This window comes from Sinocyclocheilus rhinocerous, unplaced genomic scaffold, assembly GCF_001515625.1.
Source record: "Sinocyclocheilus rhinocerous isolate Xijiao unplaced genomic scaffold, SAMN03320098_v1.1 scaffold712, whole genome shotgun sequence".
Lineage (NCBI taxonomy): Eukaryota > Metazoa > Chordata > Actinopteri > Cypriniformes > Cyprinidae > Sinocyclocheilus > Sinocyclocheilus rhinocerous.
This window is the reverse complement of record NW_015642789.1, coordinates 1,021,695-1,042,909: the sequence shown is the minus strand read 5'-3', so window position 1 is coordinate 1,042,909 and position 21,215 is coordinate 1,021,695. Positions and strand designations below refer to the sequence as shown.

At 37.5% G+C, this 21,215-nt stretch overlaps 1 protein-coding gene and 1 long non-coding RNA gene across 3 annotated transcripts in view; one reads left to right on the top strand and one right to left on the bottom strand.

The window, feature by feature from the left end:
* Window positions 1-206: 206 nt before the first annotated feature.
* LOC107756412 (uncharacterized) overlaps window positions 207-21,215 on the bottom strand; it is a 29,472-nt gene continuing 8,463 nt past the window's right edge. The window contains exons 2-3 of the long non-coding RNA XR_001641810.1: window positions 2,679-2,768; window positions 207-669 (exon numbers count right to left, since the gene is read on the bottom strand). This is a non-coding gene — a long non-coding RNA (uncharacterized LOC107756412). The remainder of the gene's footprint in view (window positions 670-2,678; window positions 2,769-21,215) is intronic.
* The window catches only part of LOC107756411 (uncharacterized), a 23,484-nt gene continuing 6,019 nt past the window's right edge, over window positions 3,751-21,215 (top strand). The window contains exons 1-3 of one of the 2 annotated variants that reach the window (XM_016573507.1): window positions 3,751-3,938; window positions 18,242-18,430; window positions 18,515-18,666. In XM_016573507.1, the coding sequence (XP_016428993.1) occupies window positions 3,863-3,938; window positions 18,242-18,430; window positions 18,515-18,666 (417 nt within the window). In that variant the 5' untranslated portion in view covers window positions 3,751-3,862. Of the gene's footprint in view, window positions 3,939-5,371; window positions 5,578-18,241; window positions 18,431-18,514; window positions 18,667-21,215 lie in introns of those variants that run through there. The other variant, XM_016573506.1, reaches the window with a different exon arrangement.

The window sequence follows — 21,215 nt, the reverse complement described above, 5'->3', positions numbered from 1 at the left end:
AAATATTTCTAGATAATAATTGAGCACCAAATCAGCATATTCAAATGATTTCTGAAGGATCATGTGACACTGAAGACTGGAATAATGGCTACTAAAATATTAACTATAAAATATATTTTTAAAAGGTTATGAAAAAAATAAATGCAGTTTTGGTGAGCATTGGAGACTTCTTTCAAAAACATTCAAACATTTTATCACCCCCTAAACTTAGTGTACAGTAGTGTGTATATACACACAGTATGATCAAATGTCATCATATTTAGGTACAATTATTTTAGCTGCCATATTAACACCCAGCCCTATTACTAATATGCATGAGCATATCTCTTAAGCATTCCATGTGGAAGTCATCTTCCTTCCCAGTGGAATGCTAGTAACATTGTGGCAGTTTGTGTAAACCATCCCCCCGCTTGCCCCCATGGACTGAAATATAAACAAGGTCACGGAAGGTCAAGTGTCTGACCATTTACCCACCACACGCTGTGCCTCATGATGCCTGAACGGTGCCCAAGCCATGGCCCACGGCCACAGGAAGGGTCTGTTTGTCCTCTTTTGGAGCCACTGAGTGAAGGAACATGTTCTCTTCTGTGTTTTCATAGGCGTGGCTGTGGAAGGAGGTGGCAGAACATACTCGCTATGAGGCAATCTCTTCTCAAAACCCCCGAGACTCTGAAAGAAAAGAAAAAAGGAGGAAGAAAAAGATGATTAGCCTTCTCAATGGTAATTCAAAACAGGTGCCTGAATGTGCTTTTGTGTGGTGCGAATGTGCACGAATGCTGTATGTTTTAGTTTCATGTTATGTAAACCAAAATGACATATTCCACAAACAGGAAATGACAGGAAGCAAAAAATATCACAAACAGGAGATGAGCGCACTTGTAAGTTTTATCTCCCCATCCAGTTTTTTATGTAAGGGTGGTGCGCCATAGTGGTGAAAGCTAAGGGCTGGTGAATAGAAGTTTGCTGGTTCAAGCCCCATGAGGAATGAGTTATGAAATACTGTACCCCTGATTAAGACGCTTAACCTCAGGTTACTCCAGGATAAAGGAAAACACAATCTCATTGCTCAGAAGTTGCCCTTTCATAGCTCAGTTATATTTTAATATATCAACTTTTTCTCTGATATTTCTTCTCAGATGAAAAATACACTACTGGTCAAAAGTCTGGAATAATAAAGTTTTTTAATAAAGGTCTCTTAAGGTCAACAAAGCTGCATTTATTTGATCAAAAATACAGTAATACTGTGAAACATGTTTACAATTTAAAAGAACTGTTTTATATTTTAAAATATTTTAAAATGTAATTTATTTGTGTGGTGGCAAAGCTGAATTTTCAGCATCAATTCTCCAGTCTTCAGTAATTTTGATTAAATGCAGCCTTGGTTAAAACTTTCAAACACATTAAAAAATCATCATTATTCCACACATTTGACTGGTTGTGAAAAAACAGACACAGATAAAGCAACTGTTAAGTATAGAGCCATAAAATAAGGTGGCTATATTTTAATTAGGCCTTGGATGACAGATGAAAAAAAAACATCAAAAGTGTCTTTTGCCCTTTATTTAATCTCATAGCTGTCTTTAAATAACAATTGAGATATTTGTATTTTTTCTTTTACCTCCGGATTGTAATGAGTACAAGTTGCTTTTGATAAATGCACACACTAAATAGCTGCTTACGTACTACACAGCCATTAAAAGCGCAAGCTTGTTCATTTTTCATTCGTCTGTCTGCTTAAGAATAAAAAAAATCATCCACTCTGAAGCAGAAAACAGATGAGTTATCACAGTTTTCCTGTGAGTTATGGTCACGGTAAGTGCCTGGAGCATCTCGCGTTACAAAACCACAGCCACAGGAATTAATTTACAGATTTGTTCTTTTCATTTAGTGCATCAATGATACATTCAAGAGACATATTGGCCATTTGTAACTGGAGTGGCTTCTTTGCATAACGCAGAACAGCTCAGGTTACGTGTGGCTCCATATGTGGAGTCTTGGCCATGCGGTCGGACTCTCCTTGCACCGTGGTGTTAAGAGGTCCCACTCCACCCACTGCTGCTGGCCAGAAACTGGACAGCCCAGGTGGATGTTGTATGCTTGAGCCTATCGATCGTTTCACTTCCAAAAAGACAGAACAGAAAGAAGGAAATCAGTGTTGCGGTGTGTGTGTGAGAGTGTGTTTCTTCTTTAAAAGGTCAGGAAGGGGCTACAGCGTGAGGTTCACCCAAACTCCCCTCACCTCAAAAAGAGAGGGAAACAAAAAAATCAGGCTTGTGGGAGGGGGACACATGTTCTCCACTCTCTCCCCCATCTGGCCGAAATGTTTGACAAGTAATTTTGCGAGCAGTCCCCAAGAACACACAAAGCTGCTCACACAGCACTGTTTCCAGATGTTCTCTGTGCGGCGCCAACACACAGATACATGTGAACGATTCCCGCTCAGTCGCACTGAGGAGAAATTAAGTTTGTCCAGGGGATATGGGTTTGCATGAGGGTGTGCGCATGTTTAGATGCATTGGTGCATGTGCGTGCTGGCTTGTTCAGTTTGCCTTCTGTTCTTCACTTCCCTCCTCTGTGTGTGTGTGTGTGTGTGTGTGTCTGTGTGTGTGTGTGTGTGTGTGTGTGTGTGTGTGCGTGTTTTGGTATTTTTGGGTGATTGAGGGTTAAAGATGACTCACTGTATTACTCATTGGTCCAGGGACACACAAATCCAGCATGTGTAACGTGATGTGCTTTCACAAGCTGATCAGCTAAGCACAGTATAAAGTCTGCAGAGAAGTGAGAAGAAAGAACAGTTTGGTTAATACATCAAACATTTGGCATAGTTAAAATAACAAAAGGGAACTGTTAAATGCAAATCGGACATGCAAACTTAATTTAATCAGGGTTTTAAACTTTTCAGACCCAGGTACAGACACTCAGCCAGCCCTGGGACCCCCAATATACAGAAAAATGTAGATTTTCACTGTAACACAAAAACAGTTTTAACTATTAAAGATTAGATTAAAGACATTTCCACAAAAAAAATAAATAGTTCTTGTGAGATTGTAATAAGGTCACATTGTGAAAAAGTCAAATCATGACATATAAAGCCACAAATATGACATATAAAATCAGAATGAATCCAGCTTATGTCATCGTGTACAAATTAAAAATTTAAATATGGAATATTTTTTAAGGAAATCCTAAATTATTTATATATCTGCCATGAAGCCCCTGTCTAACCCTCTGTGGACCAATGGATGGAAATCATAATGTTATTATGGAATAACATAAATAAAAGTTGTAATAATAAAATCCATCACAGTTTCCACAAAAAAAAATTAAGCACAATTAAAAACTGTTAAGCAGCAACATTAAGCAGCAAACATTAAGCAGCAAAACCTGTTAAGAACACATCAATAATACGAACCATTATTAATTTAAGTGCTAATAATAATAATTGAGCAACAAATCAGCATAATAGAATGATTTCTGAAGGATCATGTGACATGTACAAATATATTCAGAAAACTACCAGTGCAACCACAAAATTTCTGACGATTTTTTCAACAACAAAAAAAACCTATATAAAATGTCAAATAAATACACAGTCACATTTATCTCTTATACTATAAAACATACACAACATGAAGGAGGTGGCCTTCCCTGCAAGAAGATAAGGGCGACGGGGAGAGAGAGAGGGAGAGAGATGTGGGGGGAGTGGAGAGGGGCCATATAAAACCCCTGGAGCACAAGCCATGCTTTATCCTCTGACCGCTCATTTCTGTCTCAGGCACAGGAAACCCCTAAACTCTCTCAGCCTTGCCCCAGCGCCTGCACACACACTCTCACACACCTCAGCGTGCTCAAAGAGACGAGAATGGCTGTACGAAGAATGAATGAGCTCTGGAAAACGATGGCTCTGGCTTTAATGTTCGGCTTTCTTTTGCTTCACAGTAAGTTTATTTGAAGTCTTTTGTAAACTGTACTAAGTTTTGTGCCTTACATGCAGCGTTTCATGATTGCACACTCTTTTATGTTCTTAGTTTATATTCTGCATCATTCATTTTCAGGCTTCTTTGTTGTATGGATTTATAGGAACATATTGTTTCCTTATAATTTGTTAGGAAATCATTCAGTAAGTGGATACATTATATTTTAAGTTGTATAAAAGCATCACAGTTTTTAAATGCTAGTATTTGGGGCTTAAGTGGCTTTTATTAAATTTTACTCTAAAACAGTCTCACCTTGATTGATGTGTTTGTAGTGTTTTGTGTGTGTGTGTGTGTGCGTGTTTTGGTATTTTTGGGTGATTGAGGGTTAAAGATGACTCACTGTATTACTCATTGGTCCAGGGACACACAAATCCAGCATGTGTAACGTGATGTGCTTTCACAAGCTGATCAGCTAAGCACAGAATAAAGTCTGCAGAGAAGTGAGAAGAAAGAACAGTTTGGTTAATACATCAAACATTTGGCATAGTTAAAATAACAAAAGGGAACTGTTAAATGCAAATCGGACATGCAAACTTAATTTAATCAGGGTTTTAAACTTTTCAGACCCAGGTACAGACACTCAGCCAGCCCTGGGACCCCCAATATACAGAAAAATGTAGATTTTCACTGTAACACAAAAACAGTTTTAACTATTAAAGATTAGATTAAAGACATTTCCACAAAAAAAATAAATAGTTCTTGTGAGATTGTAATAAGGTCACATTGTGAAAAAGTCAAATCATGACATATAAAGCCACAAATATGACATATAAAATCAGAATGAATCCAGCTTATGTCATCGTGTACAAATTAAAAATTTAAATATGGAATATTTTTTAAGGAAATCCTAAATTATTTATATATCTGCCATGAAGCCCCTGTCTAACCCTCTGTGGACCAATGGATGGAAATCATAATGTTATTATGGAATAACATAAATAAAAGTTGTAATAATAAAATCCATCACAGTTTCCACAAAAAAAAATTAAGCACAATTAAAAACTGTTAAGCAGCAACATTAAGCAGCAAACATTAAGCAGCAAAACCTGTTAAGAACACATCAATAATACGAACCATTATTAATTTAAGTGCTAATAATAATAATTGAGCAACAAATCAGCATAATAGAATGATTTCTGAAGGATCATGTGACATGTACAAATATATTCAGAAAACTACCAGTGCAACCACAAAATTTCTGACGATTTTTTCAACAACAAAAAAAACCTATATAAAATGTCAAATAAATACACAGTCACATTTATCTCTTATACTATAAAACATACACAACATGAAGGAGGTGGCCTTCCCTGCAAGAAGATAAGGGCGACGGAGAGAGAGAGAGGGAGAGAGATGTGGGGGGAGTGGAGAGGGGCCATATAAAACCCCTGGAGCACAAGCCATGCTTTATCCTCTGACCGCTCATTTCTGTCTCAGGCACAGGAAACCCCTAAACTCTCTCAGCCTTGCCCCAGCGCCTGCACACACACTCTCACACACCTCAGCGTGCTCAAAGAGACGAGAATGGCTGTACGAAGAATGAATGAGCTCTGGAAAACGATGGCTCTGGCTTTAATGTTCGGCTTTCTTTTGCTTCACAGTAAGTTTATATGAAGTCTTTTGTAAACTCTAATTTTAAGTTTTGTGCCTTACATGCAGTGTTTTATGATTACACACTCTTTTTATGTTCTTAGTTGATATTCTGTATCATCCATTTTCAAGCTTTTTTATTGTATGAAATCCATGGATTTATCTTTTTTCCTCATAATTTTTAAGGAAATCATTCAGTAAGTGGATACATTTTATTTTAAGTTGTGTAAAAGCACCACTCTTTTTGAATGCTAGTATTTAGGGTTTAAGTGGCTTTTATTCAATTTTACTCTAAAACAGTCTCACCTTGATTGATGTGACAGCCAGCAGTTTGTAGTGTTTACTCAGAGGAGACGGGAGTTAAAAGGTTAGCGGGAAAACTCAAACAAAGGGCTCTGGCTTGGAGTGGAAACATGCCGTTGATCGTAATTGCGGGCTATATCCTGCTCTCTGTCTGGGTGGAGCTGGCTGAAACATGGGTGTATATTTGTGTGTTTAGGGACTGAAGAGGTTGGAAAAGCCTGGAAACTGTCTGAGGAGTCTATTAAGTATCTTCATCCTGTTTTCTGTGACTACTTGTGGTGAAATTGTCCTTTTGAAAAGCAGGCGTACGTGTGGATTTGTTGTAGGCTGAGAAGTGGACCACAGCATTTGGTTCATGTTCTCTTGAAAGTAGATGGATGTTTACATGATCAGCCACAGGGCTGAAGACAGTTGTGCGTAAAAGGCACTCTCCTTCCAGGGAGGTTACCGCATGTCCGTTATTTCAAAAAGGAGTAAAAAAAAAAGCTGGTTTGTAAGTGACGCCCTTGTGGGCAGGGCTGAGCTGTACGCCCTATTCCCTTTTCCCAAGAAGTGAGAGTAATACTGTTAAGTAGGTTTAAGTGTGGGAAGGTTTGAACACGGAGCAGCTTCTCAAGAGTATGGTGTTCAACTGAACAAACATTTACCAGGAAACTAGTGCTGTTAAAATTGAAAAAAACAAAACATTATAAAAAAAACTATGATTTTCTATAAGAAAAAGAATCTTAACTACAAAAAAACAGACTTCCATACCAAACAAATCCTCAAACTGCACATAATCAGTTTTCAAGCTAAATAAAAAAATTTATTAGGCAGCCCAGGGCTGAGCTGTACGCCCTATTCCCTTTTCCCAAGAAGTGAGAGTAATACTGTTAAGTAGGTTTAAGTGTGGGAAGGTTTGAACACGGAGCAGCTTCTCAAGAGTATGGTGTTCAACTGAACAAACATTTACCAGGAAACTAGTGCTGTTAAAATTGAAAAAAACAAAACATTATAAAAAAAACTATGATTTTCTATAAGAAAAAGTTATCTTAACTACAAAAAAACAGACTTCCATACCAAACAAATCCTCAAACTGCACATAATCAGTTTTCAAGCTAAATAAAAAATTTTATTAGGCAGCCCCCACCTCCTCTTGTTAGCGAACAGAAACTTGCATAGTTAGTCAAAGCTAGAGTGTAACGTGAAATCTTAAGTTAATGTGCCATACATTCCTATAGTTATCCTCAAATGTTCTGCTCAGTGATTTTAATAAGAGTAATGTGAAACCGTAAACCAGCTGAATTCATTAGGCTGTAACAGCCATGCTGCTGTTAAGACTTCGGAGGTTGCAAGAAGACATTGTTAAAATTAAGTCTCTTCCCATCCCCACTTAGAAACCGCAAAGCACTATACGTTTCCATTCCCACCAGTCTGTTAAATGCTTGGCACTTTAGTGCAATTGGCACTCCTGTGAGACTGCACCACTGGACGGTCAGAGCATAGCAATATTTTCAGACAACCATGGAAATATGTGAGCATGAAGAAGTTTTAGAACATAAAATTAATGTCTACTGCAAATTCTTTGATGTAAGTTTAACCAAATTTTTGTAAAAAAAAAAAAAAAAAAACAATTCTAGTGACTGAAACGTCAGCACCAAAAAAAAAATTTTTTCAACATCACTTTGGCACCATATTCAGCTCATTTCACAGGATTCCATGACTTCACTTGAAGCTAAAACTGTTGTTTATATGTTTTAAATAACATGAAACATGACATGAAAAACCTTCAAATTATGATAACCGGATCAGTGGTTTCAGCCATGTGGACAGGCAACCACATGCTACAGTTGCTGCAGAATTAAACTAACCAAAGCTAAGTGGCTAAAAAGGGTCAAATTACATGGTATTTGAATGAGGACTCCAAGGAAAGACTCAGAAGATAGAAGTACTGCATTCCAACTGGCCACCCACGGTTTAAATGAGACGGTGACCTCCCAACACAAGTATTGCTCTTTTAGAGGTGCAACCTTCCTCAACCAATGGATGGAAAGGGCAAGGAAAAATGATTCGCTATGTCAGCCTGTTGGCAAATGCGTTTAGCTGAGCTCACATTCTCCCCATAGTTACGTTAGCCACCCTGAATTTCAGTTACCACTTTTTCCCAAGTTGTGAGTTCACCCATTATACACCCTGGTAGCAATGTGGCATTTCAGTGGACAGGTGCCAGGATGACGGTTGGTGCTTCCCAAGCATCATAGAATATTATTGAATCTGGGTGAGATTTGAGCTCAACAGAGAGTGAGAAAACACCTTCACACGTCTTTAGCACCCTGGCAGACCTTGCGTCCTAAACCGCTACTGTGGTGTATTACAGTTAGATATCTGGATAAAATCCAAGGCCTAGATCAACTGTACCAACAGAAGCCAATTCATCCACCCTGATCTGAACCAACACATGGGAATTCCTGAACTGCACAACACAGATGATGTTTAAAGGTAATATTATCAAACACGTAAAGTATTTTTATCGTATTGGCCAGAACACGCAAAGCTATTTAGTGGACAGCAGATGCGTATTTTCATTGGTTTAGCTACACAAAGACACGGTCAAGGCACACAGGAAGAGGAAATTCATGCATGCCTGTGCATCATGCATGATAAAAACAAGATGGAGCAAGGAGAGAAATGATAAGCTTGTGGACCTCATATCTGTGTACCTTTGTTTTGGAACATTCTCCTTGGCTGACGATGCACACTTTGGCCAATAAAAACAAGCAGCTGCCATTTTCTCATGGCCTTTAGCTATTGCCTGGCATTCCTGCAGTCCCAGACCACTCTGGTGAGGTTAAGTCATGTACCCAGGGGTGTGGAGCCTATACACAAATGCTGTAGGATATCACTCCGATTTGGGTGTGCTCGGTCTCGGGCTTTTCAGTGATGCATATTGATTGAAACTGAAAGGGTGCAGAAATAAGCAGTTCATTCTCTGATTATGGCTTGATTAGTTAGGGACACAATTTCTGGCAACATTGTTGACTTGACTGCACTATTGTAAGAGAACTGAACCGAGCTGGACGATGACATCACTGAATCAGCAATGAACTGACTTTAACTGATAAACTGACTTTATTTCTATTGTCCTCTTGCATTATCAGCACACGTTTTTTCACTGTAAAGCTGCTTTTACACAATCTGCATTGCATAAAGATCATCTGACTTGAAAAGATCATCTGAGCAAACAGTAATTATGGCAAGCTACATGTTTAGACATTTATGTCCATCACGTCACTTATAATTAAGAAAATGGCACAAAACAACTATTTCGTAGCATATTATGAACCAATGTGAAATAACAACTAACAGTCATGTTTAATTAGTACATCATCTTAAATGAGAACAACAAGACAATCTGGATACATATCATGGTTTGTTGTTGTCGCTCTTGTGAGTCTGTTATTCTGTAGTTCCCCTGGCACTCCAATGCAGTTTTGCTGTTATTGTGTCTCTCACAGCTGGCATGCAGCTTCCAACCGCTCTCACTCTGACACTGTGCTCTGGTAATACAACTATCCAAAAACCTGAGTCCAAACAAAACTCTAAGGGTGCTTTCACACATGGCCTGTTGTTTCGGAACCGCCCGCAAAGCTGTTATTGTTCCATTCTGACAGATGACAGCTGTGACCGCTAAGTGGAATCCCGGAAAATAAACCGTGAAACTTTGACCAATGAGAGAACAGTTTACTCGCGCGTGACTTGTATTAAAAAAATTTGGTCCGTTTAGAAACTTTGCCGTGTGAAAGCGAACCGCACCAAGAATAAAAAGCAACATTGTAATAATTTTAATCCCTGTTTCGGAACAAAGCAATTGATCTACAGGTGTGAAAACACCCTAAGACACCAGTTTGGCCCAGTCTGCCAGTTGGATCATCATATTAGTCAAATAGCAACTTGGAAAGTGATGGCAAAGTTTCATACCCTCAGAAACTTTAATTGTAACCTTCAAGTTTAAATGTGTTCACTTTGATAAGAAACTTATGTAACATGCTTTATGTAGTCATATATTTGTGTATTTTCCATGATTAAGGTAAAAAAAAATCTTAATAAATGGTCCAACAAATATATCAATATATCAATAAATCAAACATAAATCAGTAAGTAATGTTAATGTTATTACATACATATAAAATATTGTTATATTAAAATTTATATTATTTACTATCAAATGAAATACATATTATTAGAAAACTGTACCCTATTTGTGGACAGGGCCTTTTCATTAATTGCTTATTACATTCAAAGATAGAGTTATATTATTGTTGTGTTTTAGTAATACTCGTTACATGCATGTAACTTTATGGAGAAGTTTCTCCAAAAACTTCTATGGCGGTTTTTGCCATTTTGCCTGAGGAATAAACAGATTTAATGTGGTTTGGCTAAGCCTCTTTAACCTGTGGGATAATTGCCAGGGTAATTAATGTTCAGCAAGCAGCACAACACTGGGGCAACTCTACCTAATGTTCCCTAATTGAAAACATAAGATTATAGCATTTGCTGCCATCAAAAGCACGAGAACTTTCTCATGGCAGTCTTTCTTCCTTAACCACCACATTACAGAGCCCAGGGGATTTGTTACGGTTAGCCAGAAAAAGTGAGAGAGGGGGCAAAACCCAACCCCAGTTTTTCTTTTGTGTGATGAGAAAAAAAGGCAGAAAGAAAAAAGATAGTCGCACCAACACCCCCACACTCGTCTTTCTGTTGTGGCCTTTTCTCCAAGCATTGTATAAGCTGAGCATGGCAGCGGATCAAACATTTAGATATTCAATTACATTGTCTGAATCAATCTACATGATGATGTCAAAGAACAAGAGCTTGGAAATAGTCCATGGACATCTGCAGCCACGCAATGCTTGTGGTGCTGACAGTAAGATGCAAAAGGAGGCGGCAGCTGACAGTTAGAGGGAGGTGACAAGAAGACGCCTGTTTTGGACAGTAGGGGGTGCTCTATAAAAAAACAAGGTTTAAAGTAGTAAAAACACAAAAATCTGCAACAATTGTTAACCAATAGTATAGAACAGTGGTTCTCAACTGGTTTGGCCATGAGACCCTCATTGGTGACAAGAAGACGCCTGTTTTGGACAGTAGGGGGTGCTCTATAAAAAAACAAGGTTTAAAGTATAAAAAATATATATATATATATAAACAAACCCACACACACACATACATACATACAATTTTGTGAAATAAATTTGCTTTGTTATTTTTTTATGTTTAAAAAAAATAACAAAGCAAAGTTATTTCACAAAAATTGTTTACACACAAGTACCGTCCCCCTTTACTTCAAATACATATGAATTGTAAGAATATGACTAATAATGATGAATAAACAGCCTATAAGGAAAGGCTATTAAATAGCAGTCCCAAACTAGTTTTTGTTCATACAATTAAGTTGGTATGAGCCACCACAGTCATTTAAACATATACAAAATAACACAAAGTGAAAATAACATGGTATTTTTTGGGTTATGGAAACAAGTTACCATGGTGAATACAAAATACTAACATAGACTGTTAATGAAACATGGAAACTGCTCCTGAATAGAATGCATATCATACCTTCATGGAAATCCTTCCCAGCTAACACACAAAGAACCAGTGATGTGATTTATTGGTACTTTACTTTTATTTCACACGTTGCATGCTCATAGTTTTTTTGTGCTTTAGTGAAGTGATATACAGCACGCAATGAGCACAGTATAATGTCTGACAGGGCAGGATAGTTCGTTTTTCTGAGGTTAGAGACTTTTTATTTTGTAACAACAAGTAATGAAAATAACAATAGAATAATGACACTGACACTAAGCCTGACAACATCTCATCTGACCACAGATACTGAATCAAGACAGCGTGTTTTTCTCAGGCACTCTTTCCTTAAACTGCATCTGACAGAAGTGTCAACAGCTTTCACGCGCATGTCTTTCAAAATAAAAGTCTCACATCAGCAAAACATTTACAATTAAGTTTTTTGTTGTTGATGTTGTTTCTTTGACTGTACACTCTGCTGAGAAACATTGGAACGGAATAGTAGAGGCATCTGTTAGTAGGTGGTCTGTGTATTACAAATACGTCTCGAATTGAGTCCAAAGGGCTCAGGAATGGGAGTACTGTGTGAATGGTTAGCACACTGTCTATAGTTTCTATCTGATATACCTACATCCTGTCTGGCTTGGGGAACATTCCACGCCTGACACTAATTTGATTAATTCCTTCACCCCGTTTTTGTTTTGTCAGAAAACAACTGGGCTGTGGGCTCATTGCTAAGTAAACTCTCAGGATCAGTATGCTCACAAATGGAAATAGTGCTCCCATAGTTGGGGTGGATAGATTGACCACTGGATTTGTAGTGCGTCAGTTAAAAGTGCCCTTAAAGTTCTTTGACCTTTTGAGAAATAACAATTTGTGATTGCACCAACAGTGAATCACAGGGGCTTCCGCTGGAGGATTTTTAAAATAAACCAATGAAAAAGACAACAAATACTACTAAAAAAGTGAAATGTGAAATGAGAAAAGCCAAGTCATCTTTGAAAGTTTTATAATTTAAAGGTCCCATATTGTCAAAACGGATTTTTTCACGATTACTGAGGTCTAGGGGCTATTTAACTACCATGTAAGTTTCAAAACAGTCAGTCCACAGTCAAATTCACACAGCCTGCTTAAAGTTCTAGCTATTTTTCATGAACCGTTGTGACTTCCGTAAAAAGTTGACGTCAGAACTACACAGTCACTGCCTTCAGTCACCAACCCGAGCACCGCCCCACTCTCCTTTTGCCAAACCCCCAGACAACATCGCATCCATGCTTTTGCTGAGCAACAATGCACGGAAACATGTGGAAAAGGTTAACTTTAACCACGAAACCAGATCAGCCGACCTGTAACGTTACACTCTCACTCAAAGGATGGACGATCTGACAGGATTGTTACTATGAGGTGGACCACATCTAACGTGTATAGTAAAGACAAAAGACAATACTTTATTGAACCTTTTCTGATAAGAAGCGTGCGCTGCAAACGCGAGCATTTTTGATGATCGTTTCTGTCCAGTCTGCTCGTTTTATCGCGTTTAACCACAGCTGTCGTCGGTTTTTTTGTCTGGCAGTGGCAGCAGATATGCGATCAAATTTCTAATTTGAGGCTGTGTTTTCGTCGATTCTGGCACCCAACATCACAATAAGATGATATTTTAAGCTCCTCATATAGCCGAACAAGGACATCAAAACCTCAAATAAAACTCCAGAAAGGTGTACAATATGGGACCTTTAAAACTCCCCTCCCAACAGATGGATGGATGGATGGATGACAGAACGATAGATAGAACGATAGAATGATAGAATGACAGAACGATGTAAGTGAACATATAGAGCTCAGACCTGATTAAGAGAGGGGATTGGGCTGCAGCTGACTGTCATCAGGTAGGGTAGAGAAGCAATGAGTCCCAGGCTGCTGTTCAGCCAAACCGGCTGCAGACGTCAAAGCCTGATGATAAGCACAAAATACACTGGGAGGTGAGTGCTTCCCTTGATATCTGTGCATCTGGAGATGGAGAGAGATGGACTCCACCCTGCTGGACAACGCATTAGTGATTATTAGAGTGATTACTGACCCTTTTGAGTTGCCTATATCCATCATCACACTCTTTCACTAAGCTGTTTATTTAGGTTTCTCCTGTTTCAAGCAGACCCAGAGATAGGCCAGAGATAGGAGCTCTTGAGATGGCCTTCTGTCCCGCTAGATAATCACATCACAGATCTGTGTGAGGACAGAAGAACAAGAGGACAGCTCTGTTAGGAAGACAGAGATTGTCCCAGAGTTCAACAAGCTTGTGATTTAAGCATTAATGGGGGTAGAGATTAAAAACACTCCCTTATGAGCCGTGAAAGGCAGATCGCTTATCGCTGCATTCCTACTGGGGATTGAGTTGAGGTTACCATCCAGAAATCCTCCAGAGTCAGAATGAAAGCAGACATGCCTTTAGATTCCCAGAAATAAATGTGTCTGGGAAAATTACAGTGACATCATTTTTAGTCTTATGAGTAGTGTAGGCCCATGGGACATTTATAGAGACAATGATAAAAAAAAGACCTAAAATGCTTTAAAGTCCAATTAAAAAGGGTTATCTGGAGTTCTTCTGCCATCTTTCTAGCTCCGCACAATTACATAAAGAAAAAAAAAAGTCTGAAACCTACAACCAAGTCTTAACGGAACAGTTGACCCAAAAATTAAAATTCTATCATCTGCATAATTGATAAAAGTAAATGACAGAATTTTAATTTCATGGGTGAACTATCCATTTAATGAGGTACTTACTTTAAAATAACCTTAAGCATTTTATGTGCATTTCTCATGTTTCCAGGGATTCTGGAAGAAGGAGGAGGCTTTAGCTCTCAGGTTTATATCAGAGCTGTCAGAACGTGTCTGGCTAAGCTTACTGCCATACATCCATTTAGGCACAGCTGAGAGCATGGGGGATTTTGAGAGTCTTTGCCTGAGATTGTCTCATAACATCAGCCCAGACGGGCCAGAACACCATGGAATGGATTAGAGTGATTCAGAAATCTGGAGAGCACATTTGGTCCCCGTTGTGTCACTTTCCTTAGGAAAACAATGATTCTGGTCATATTTCTGTTCTATTGGTGAATGAAAAACATTCGTGGAGTCACGTACTATCACTCTTCCAGAACTTTGTTTGTGTTTGCTGGCGGAGCATCCAGATGTCAGTTTGATGACCAGATTTCACTGCAACACAAATTGTGAAATATTAGATATGTCAAGATGGTCATTTCATTTGGGATGAAAATTTGATGGGTTGAGTTTTATGCTTGTTTGGACTAAGACAACTGACCTACTTCATAAAACTAGTACCTACATTCTCCAATTTCTAATCTGTATCATACTGCCATGGTGACTGACTGCATTAATAAATCCCCATTAATAATCTCTATCTTTCACCTCCAGCGTAACACTTTAGACTCTGTGCATATTTGAGGGTGTGTGCAAGTGTATGTGTGATGAATGTAGCTATAAAGTGGCATGACTGAAGACCAAAGTTAGTTTAGTAGCTTTGAAGTGAGACATCAAGACAGATGTGAACGCAACAGGCATTTCATAATGCTTTTTGTAACTTTAAAACTGTACAAAATAATATCAAGATATTTGAAAACAATTTATGCAGTTTTATGTGACTAGTTAATAGACTTTATGCATAAATAAATGCATATTATGAGTATATGCAGAAACTTTATGCATAAAATCTACATAACATTTATGGATAAAATTTATGTATTTTATGCAAGAACAAATTTAAGCATAAAATTCATGCATACACTCAGAGAGCACACTTCCCGACTGCCCACATAAAAACTGGAAAGTACTTTCTCGATTTGGCAAACTCAGATTCACACAACACAAGGTTTTTATCAGTCCGCCTGGAAATAAAATTGTGTTCACAAGGTTTAATGAGAGGTCTGGCCATGAGGGACAACATTTACATGGAAATTCATTGGTTAGTCAAGAAGACTTACTCCCAAATTGTCTAGGGTGACTTCATTCACCACAAATATCAGTGTTCACTGCTATATGGATGGATGATGGATTCCCTGTAGTGTAAGATGCCAAGAAAACACACCTTTTGGTTATTTTGCATTTGTATTTTAGCAATTAACATCTAGCTAATTTACCTTAAAAAATAAAAATAAAAAATAACTACGATGCACTAATTCTAATTTCTTATAATACTTGGGACAGAAAGTATGCAAAACAGGACATCGCTAGTGTGCGTGATCATGTGCTGCTGGGAGGGCAATTTTGTTTTGTACACAATTAAAGACGTTTGTCATCTTACACATTAAAAAAGAATGTGCCGCTTCTCATTTGTAGAAACACACAAATACAGAATTATACAAGGGCGTTCATGTACACAGGTCTTGTTTATGTGATGTTAGGAGAAGAGGAAACATTCTTCCTAACAATTATTATATCAATAAACATGTCAGGTTTTGGCTTGTGTAAGTCAGCGCTTAGTTTTATTAACATTTTTAGGAGCTGTAGGATGCATGCCCAGTTTAGCCAATTAAAATATATGGCTAGCCATGCACAGTATCAAGCCCGATAGATGTGCTTACAAGATATTCAGGGTGTTTCTGTAATGAGGGAGGGGTGCTTCAAGCTGTGAGTGCGGGTGAGGCCTATCATGGTGGCCATGCACCCATAAAATCACAAAATGCTAAGATTCACAAACACAAATGAGCTATCACTAGGAGATTTGAGCTTGACCAAACACAGATTGTCATTTATTGGTGTTTTAACTAAATAAAATTCATCGAGGTTTGTTGTTCCAGCACCGCTGCCTTAAAATATAATGGCCTTAATACAGTCACACCTGTTGAGACAAATGCAGAATCAGTTTATGATCAGACTGTGGCAGATATCTTAGTATTGTTAGTTAGGAAAACACAAGACCACCCAGCATGAACTCCAGATGGCATTCTAAAGCCTGTATGACAAGTTTGATGGCAAAATGTGTGGTGTCCTAAATGACACCAGAAATTGTTCTAGATTTAGAGCTCAGCTGCTCAAATCCCAAATGCCAAAAAAAATCTTTGTCTACTCTTTGCTGAAAACCACTTAAAAGACTATTCCAGGTTCAATACTACTTAAGCTCAATTGAGCATTTGTGCACAGAATTTATGGCACGTTATCACAAGAATTAATGTCTAGTTGTCCCCCGTTTCCTTTAAAAAACAATATGCATGCTAACATGACTTTAGTGTGGAAAATAATCACTATCTATTATGTGTAATAATTAACCTTGAATGTGTCAGTCAAAAGTGAAAACTTAATTAGTTTTTCTTATAATATTACTTTTAGCAAGCACTCAAGTTCAATGACTGTCGGATATGGCGTAGTTAGTTGAGGATGCAACACCTAAAACAAAAAGGCAAATTAATTAATTTGTACTTTACACCCGGCTACTCGCTTCCTGCATTCCACAACTCTAGACATAACTCTTTACTAAAGAGTGTGGTAATGTACAACAAAGACAAAGGTCTTGACTTTTCGAGGGTGATGTTTATTTGCTTAGTCGGTGTCAGGAGCATTACCCACCTGCTTAAGTTATTAATAATGCAGAGTGGCTGTGCAAACAAGGGACATTTTTGTAGAGGGTGGAGACAGAGGGGCATTAAATAACGGTCAGAAAGGGCCAGGCTTTTTTAACCTCTTAACCTCAGGATGCACCTACCACCCACATGCTAGCAAACACTAAGCAGCAGCCTCTGGATAAGGAGGATCTGACACTCTGGCCAAATACTGCAAACCCTTACTGATTGCATGATATACAAAATGAATGGGTGAGATGAAAATCTTAGCTAAAATCCAAACTGTACCATTTTGCAAAACTTTTTAAATTATTATTTTTTAAATTAATATTTTCGTTATAATTTCATAAATTATCATATATTTTCATTAAGAAGGTTGCCTGCATCAGTGCTATATATGCAGAATTTATAGCACCATGGCAAATGAAAATGTATTTTATCTCAATTGAGAAAGTGAATTTGGAATTTAATGTGATGCGATAAAAACATAACATCGCATTCTACACAGAAAAACAAACACAAAATGCAAACAGTACAATCCAATTCACGAACAAATTACTTTTATGAACAAATTCTCTTTAGTAAATCAAAAACATACAGCACAACCAGTGTAGTCTGATTAACATACAAATGACTCTAATGAACAAATTATTTTTAGTGAATGAAATACATACTCCGCAACCAGTATAGTCCCATTATGAACAAATGACTCCTATGAGCCGATTCTTTTTAGTCAATCAGAAATATACAACACAACTAGTGTAGCCTGATTCCTGAAACAAACACTCTTTTGAGTCAGATCTTTTAATGAATGGTTCAAAAAGACAAGTTACCAGTTTGAATCAGAGTGAGAATTTCATGTCAGCAAAATGGACATGACTGAAATGAACACTGGAATTGAATCAGAATCTAATTAAAACTAAACAAATCAAGAGTTTGTGAGTGAGAATTAAATATACTGATCTGCTCTCTAAAACCAGCTATTGGCCCTTTCATATGTCCCTCCCCAATTTCCTGTTTCAATAGGAAATACAACAACACTGGGAAAAAATGACTAGTTTGAGCTATTTTTCAAGCAAAATAAACGAGACGGCACATTAAAGGCAATTTTGCGCAAATTTATCATGTTCTTCATTATTTATGTAATATAAAGCTACATAATTCACCAAGGTGAGGTGGAAGTGTAACCTAAAGCTTGTCTTATTTGACATCTTGAACATTTTCTGTGTTTCCATATAGGTTGTTGGGGACAGTCACAGGACCCAGCAAATCAGACAAATTCGGCAGCTGATACGACAGCAGTTCCATCAACACAATATCCATCAACAGGTTCAACAGCAGGTCCAACAGCAGAACCAACTGCTGGAACTGCTGTTCAAGGAACAATTGTCCCAAGCCAACCAAGTTCTGTTAACACTACTGACATGGGTATGAGCCCTCAAGATTGTCCCTAAATTAATTTCTTATGTTTTTAGTTGGTGATACTACTAATCCTTGATTCTTTGGTTTTAGCACATCAATTAGTCAATGTTGCTGAAGCCAGCCTGACTACATCTCTACCAGGACAATTAGAAATATACACCAAGGAATCTAATGTAAAGGTGATAGAAACGATACAGATGGTGAACAATACGGTCTCAAATCAAGGTTCCAGAATTGCAGATGTAAGTAATTTTGGGTCACTGATGTCATGGATTAGAATTCTGGGAGGAAAAAAAAAAACAAAGGTCCAGAAAGAATGTAGATTTGCTATTTCAGTTAAGAACTATCAGAGTTGTTTTTTGTTGTTTAGTCAACAGCTTTCCAGTTCATTTCAGTTCATTTGGCCAATGCTAATTTAGCTGACATTTTTCTAAACCCAACATTCAGGATTCACATTGTTCAAGTTTCATCAGGTGGTACAGATGGTAATACTATTCCTTTATACTACTACTCCAATCTACTTCCAAGAATACAATGGCACTACCATTGCACTTCTCCAAAACAGATGGTTTCCTAGTACTTGGTTGGTTTAGTACCATGGTCTTTTTGTTACTCTTTGTAATTAACTTTTTTTTTTAAAGTACCATTGTACCATAGCAGTACAATGGTATTTTTGAAAGAAAAGTACATGGATCTTAGTACCATGGTATATTTCAAAGTAATAATAATAACATATTACCATGGTACTGCCATAGCACTTTTTTGTAAGGAGAGTACTATAAATATAATTGTGATGATAGCTGCGATAGGCGCAGGATCAGTATTTTTTTTTTCCATCATGATAGGCATCGGTTATTCTGGCATGACACTATGCGCTATATCATACTGTTGTAAATGCTACAACAGTATGATATAGCGCAGGGGTCACCAAACTCAGGGCTGGAGGGCCGATGTCCTGCAGAGTTTAGCTCCAACTTGCCTCAACACACCCGCCTGGAAGTTTCAAGTTGGGGTTGGCGATATGGCAAAAATATCATATCACAATTTTTTTTTTTTATAGGAAAATCACGACTCAAAATTTAATCACGATTCTTTGTCATGTTGGTTTTACTATTTTGCAAGCCAAACTAATTTCCCTATTTTAAAAACAAAGCCTTACAAGGTAACAAATGATAAAAATAAAAAATAAAAGAATGGCAGACATTTAAGCCAAAGTGGGCGAAGATATAAAAAAAATATCTTTGTCATTATTTTAAAAAATTAAAAACTAAGTGACATGACATAGAACAAAGATACACATTACAAGTACCCATAATATACAAATAAAACAAGCTTTATTTTTCAGGTACAGTAGGTGTATTTAGCAGTAGCGTTCAAGAAACTGAATCAACAAATATAAAAATAAAACACTATATACACTTCACTGTATAAATTATACATTGATTCTTATCAAAGCAATTGTATTAAAGTTCTTCAGTCAAGAGATGCGAGTTATTTTTCTCTTTGTGTTTTGTTGTTTTATTAACATTAAAGCAATAGTTCAACCAAAAATGAAAATACTATCATCATTTACTCACTCTCAAGTTGTTTTAAACCTAAATGAGTTTCTTTCTTCTGTTGAACATAAAAGTTATTTTGAAGAATGGGAGTAGCTAAACAGTTGCTGGTCCCCAGTGACTTCCATAGTATTTAAAGTAAAAAAATCTGCTTTTCTGTTCAACACAAGAAAGAAATTAATACAGGTTTGGGACAACATGAGAAAGAGTAAATAATGACAGAATGTAAATTTTTAGGTGAACTATACCTTTAAGCAGCAGCATGTTTAGTACTGTCACTTTAAGACCTGCACGCATCGAATATATACAGACAGTCAGGCACGCATCCGTTTTTCTCTCAACTGTTTACGTTCACTTTAGACATAGCCAACTGTGTTTATATGTAAACCTTGTGTGTTTTTGACAGTATTAGCGCAATCAGATGCTAAAGATAACTTAGTCCAGTAATCAGGCGCTGTTTGACAGGCTTTTTAGTGTGTGCACGCTTCAGGTGTATGAAAAATTTACTTTTGTGATTGCGAATAAGTGCAGTGTCTTGTGTTGAGTTAACATTTGATGTATGTTGCGATGTAGAGTATGAGATGGAGGCACCAGAACTGCTACTGATAGAATGTGCGTTGTAGCATGATACTACGATATTTCTTCAAAAAAAGCAGATCGTGGAGACATTTTAATCGTCCACGATGAAAATTCATGATATCGCACACTCCTAGTTTCAAGTATACCTAGTAAGACCTTAATTAGCTGATTCAGCAACCCTCTACATTGCGAGCAAATCACTCGCATAAATGACTAAATCTTCACTCTGGGCGACTAAATGATGTCTAATATTAGCCAATGGCTAATAAATTCTCAGATTTTACTCACCAGTAGGGCTGTGTATCACCAGCAAAGTCACGATACGATACGTATCACGATACAGAGGCCACGATACGATACGTATCACAAAAGGGGACTGCACTGAATTTCACCTCAGCAGAATTTATAAAAACAGCTGTTTATTAAACACTGCTTACTATAGTGCCATTTCTAACTATTGGCAGAGCAGGCAGTTGACCTCTGCATTATGAAGGGCCTCCATAACTGTACCACAGTACAATATAGGTAATGGCATATGTTTCATGTTTACATTGTGCACTCCCCACCAGGTACAATATTCTGTTTGTTTGCATCTTGTTTTTAAGCCCATAAATAATAATGTACTCGTTCTAATAAATGTATATTGTAATGTACTC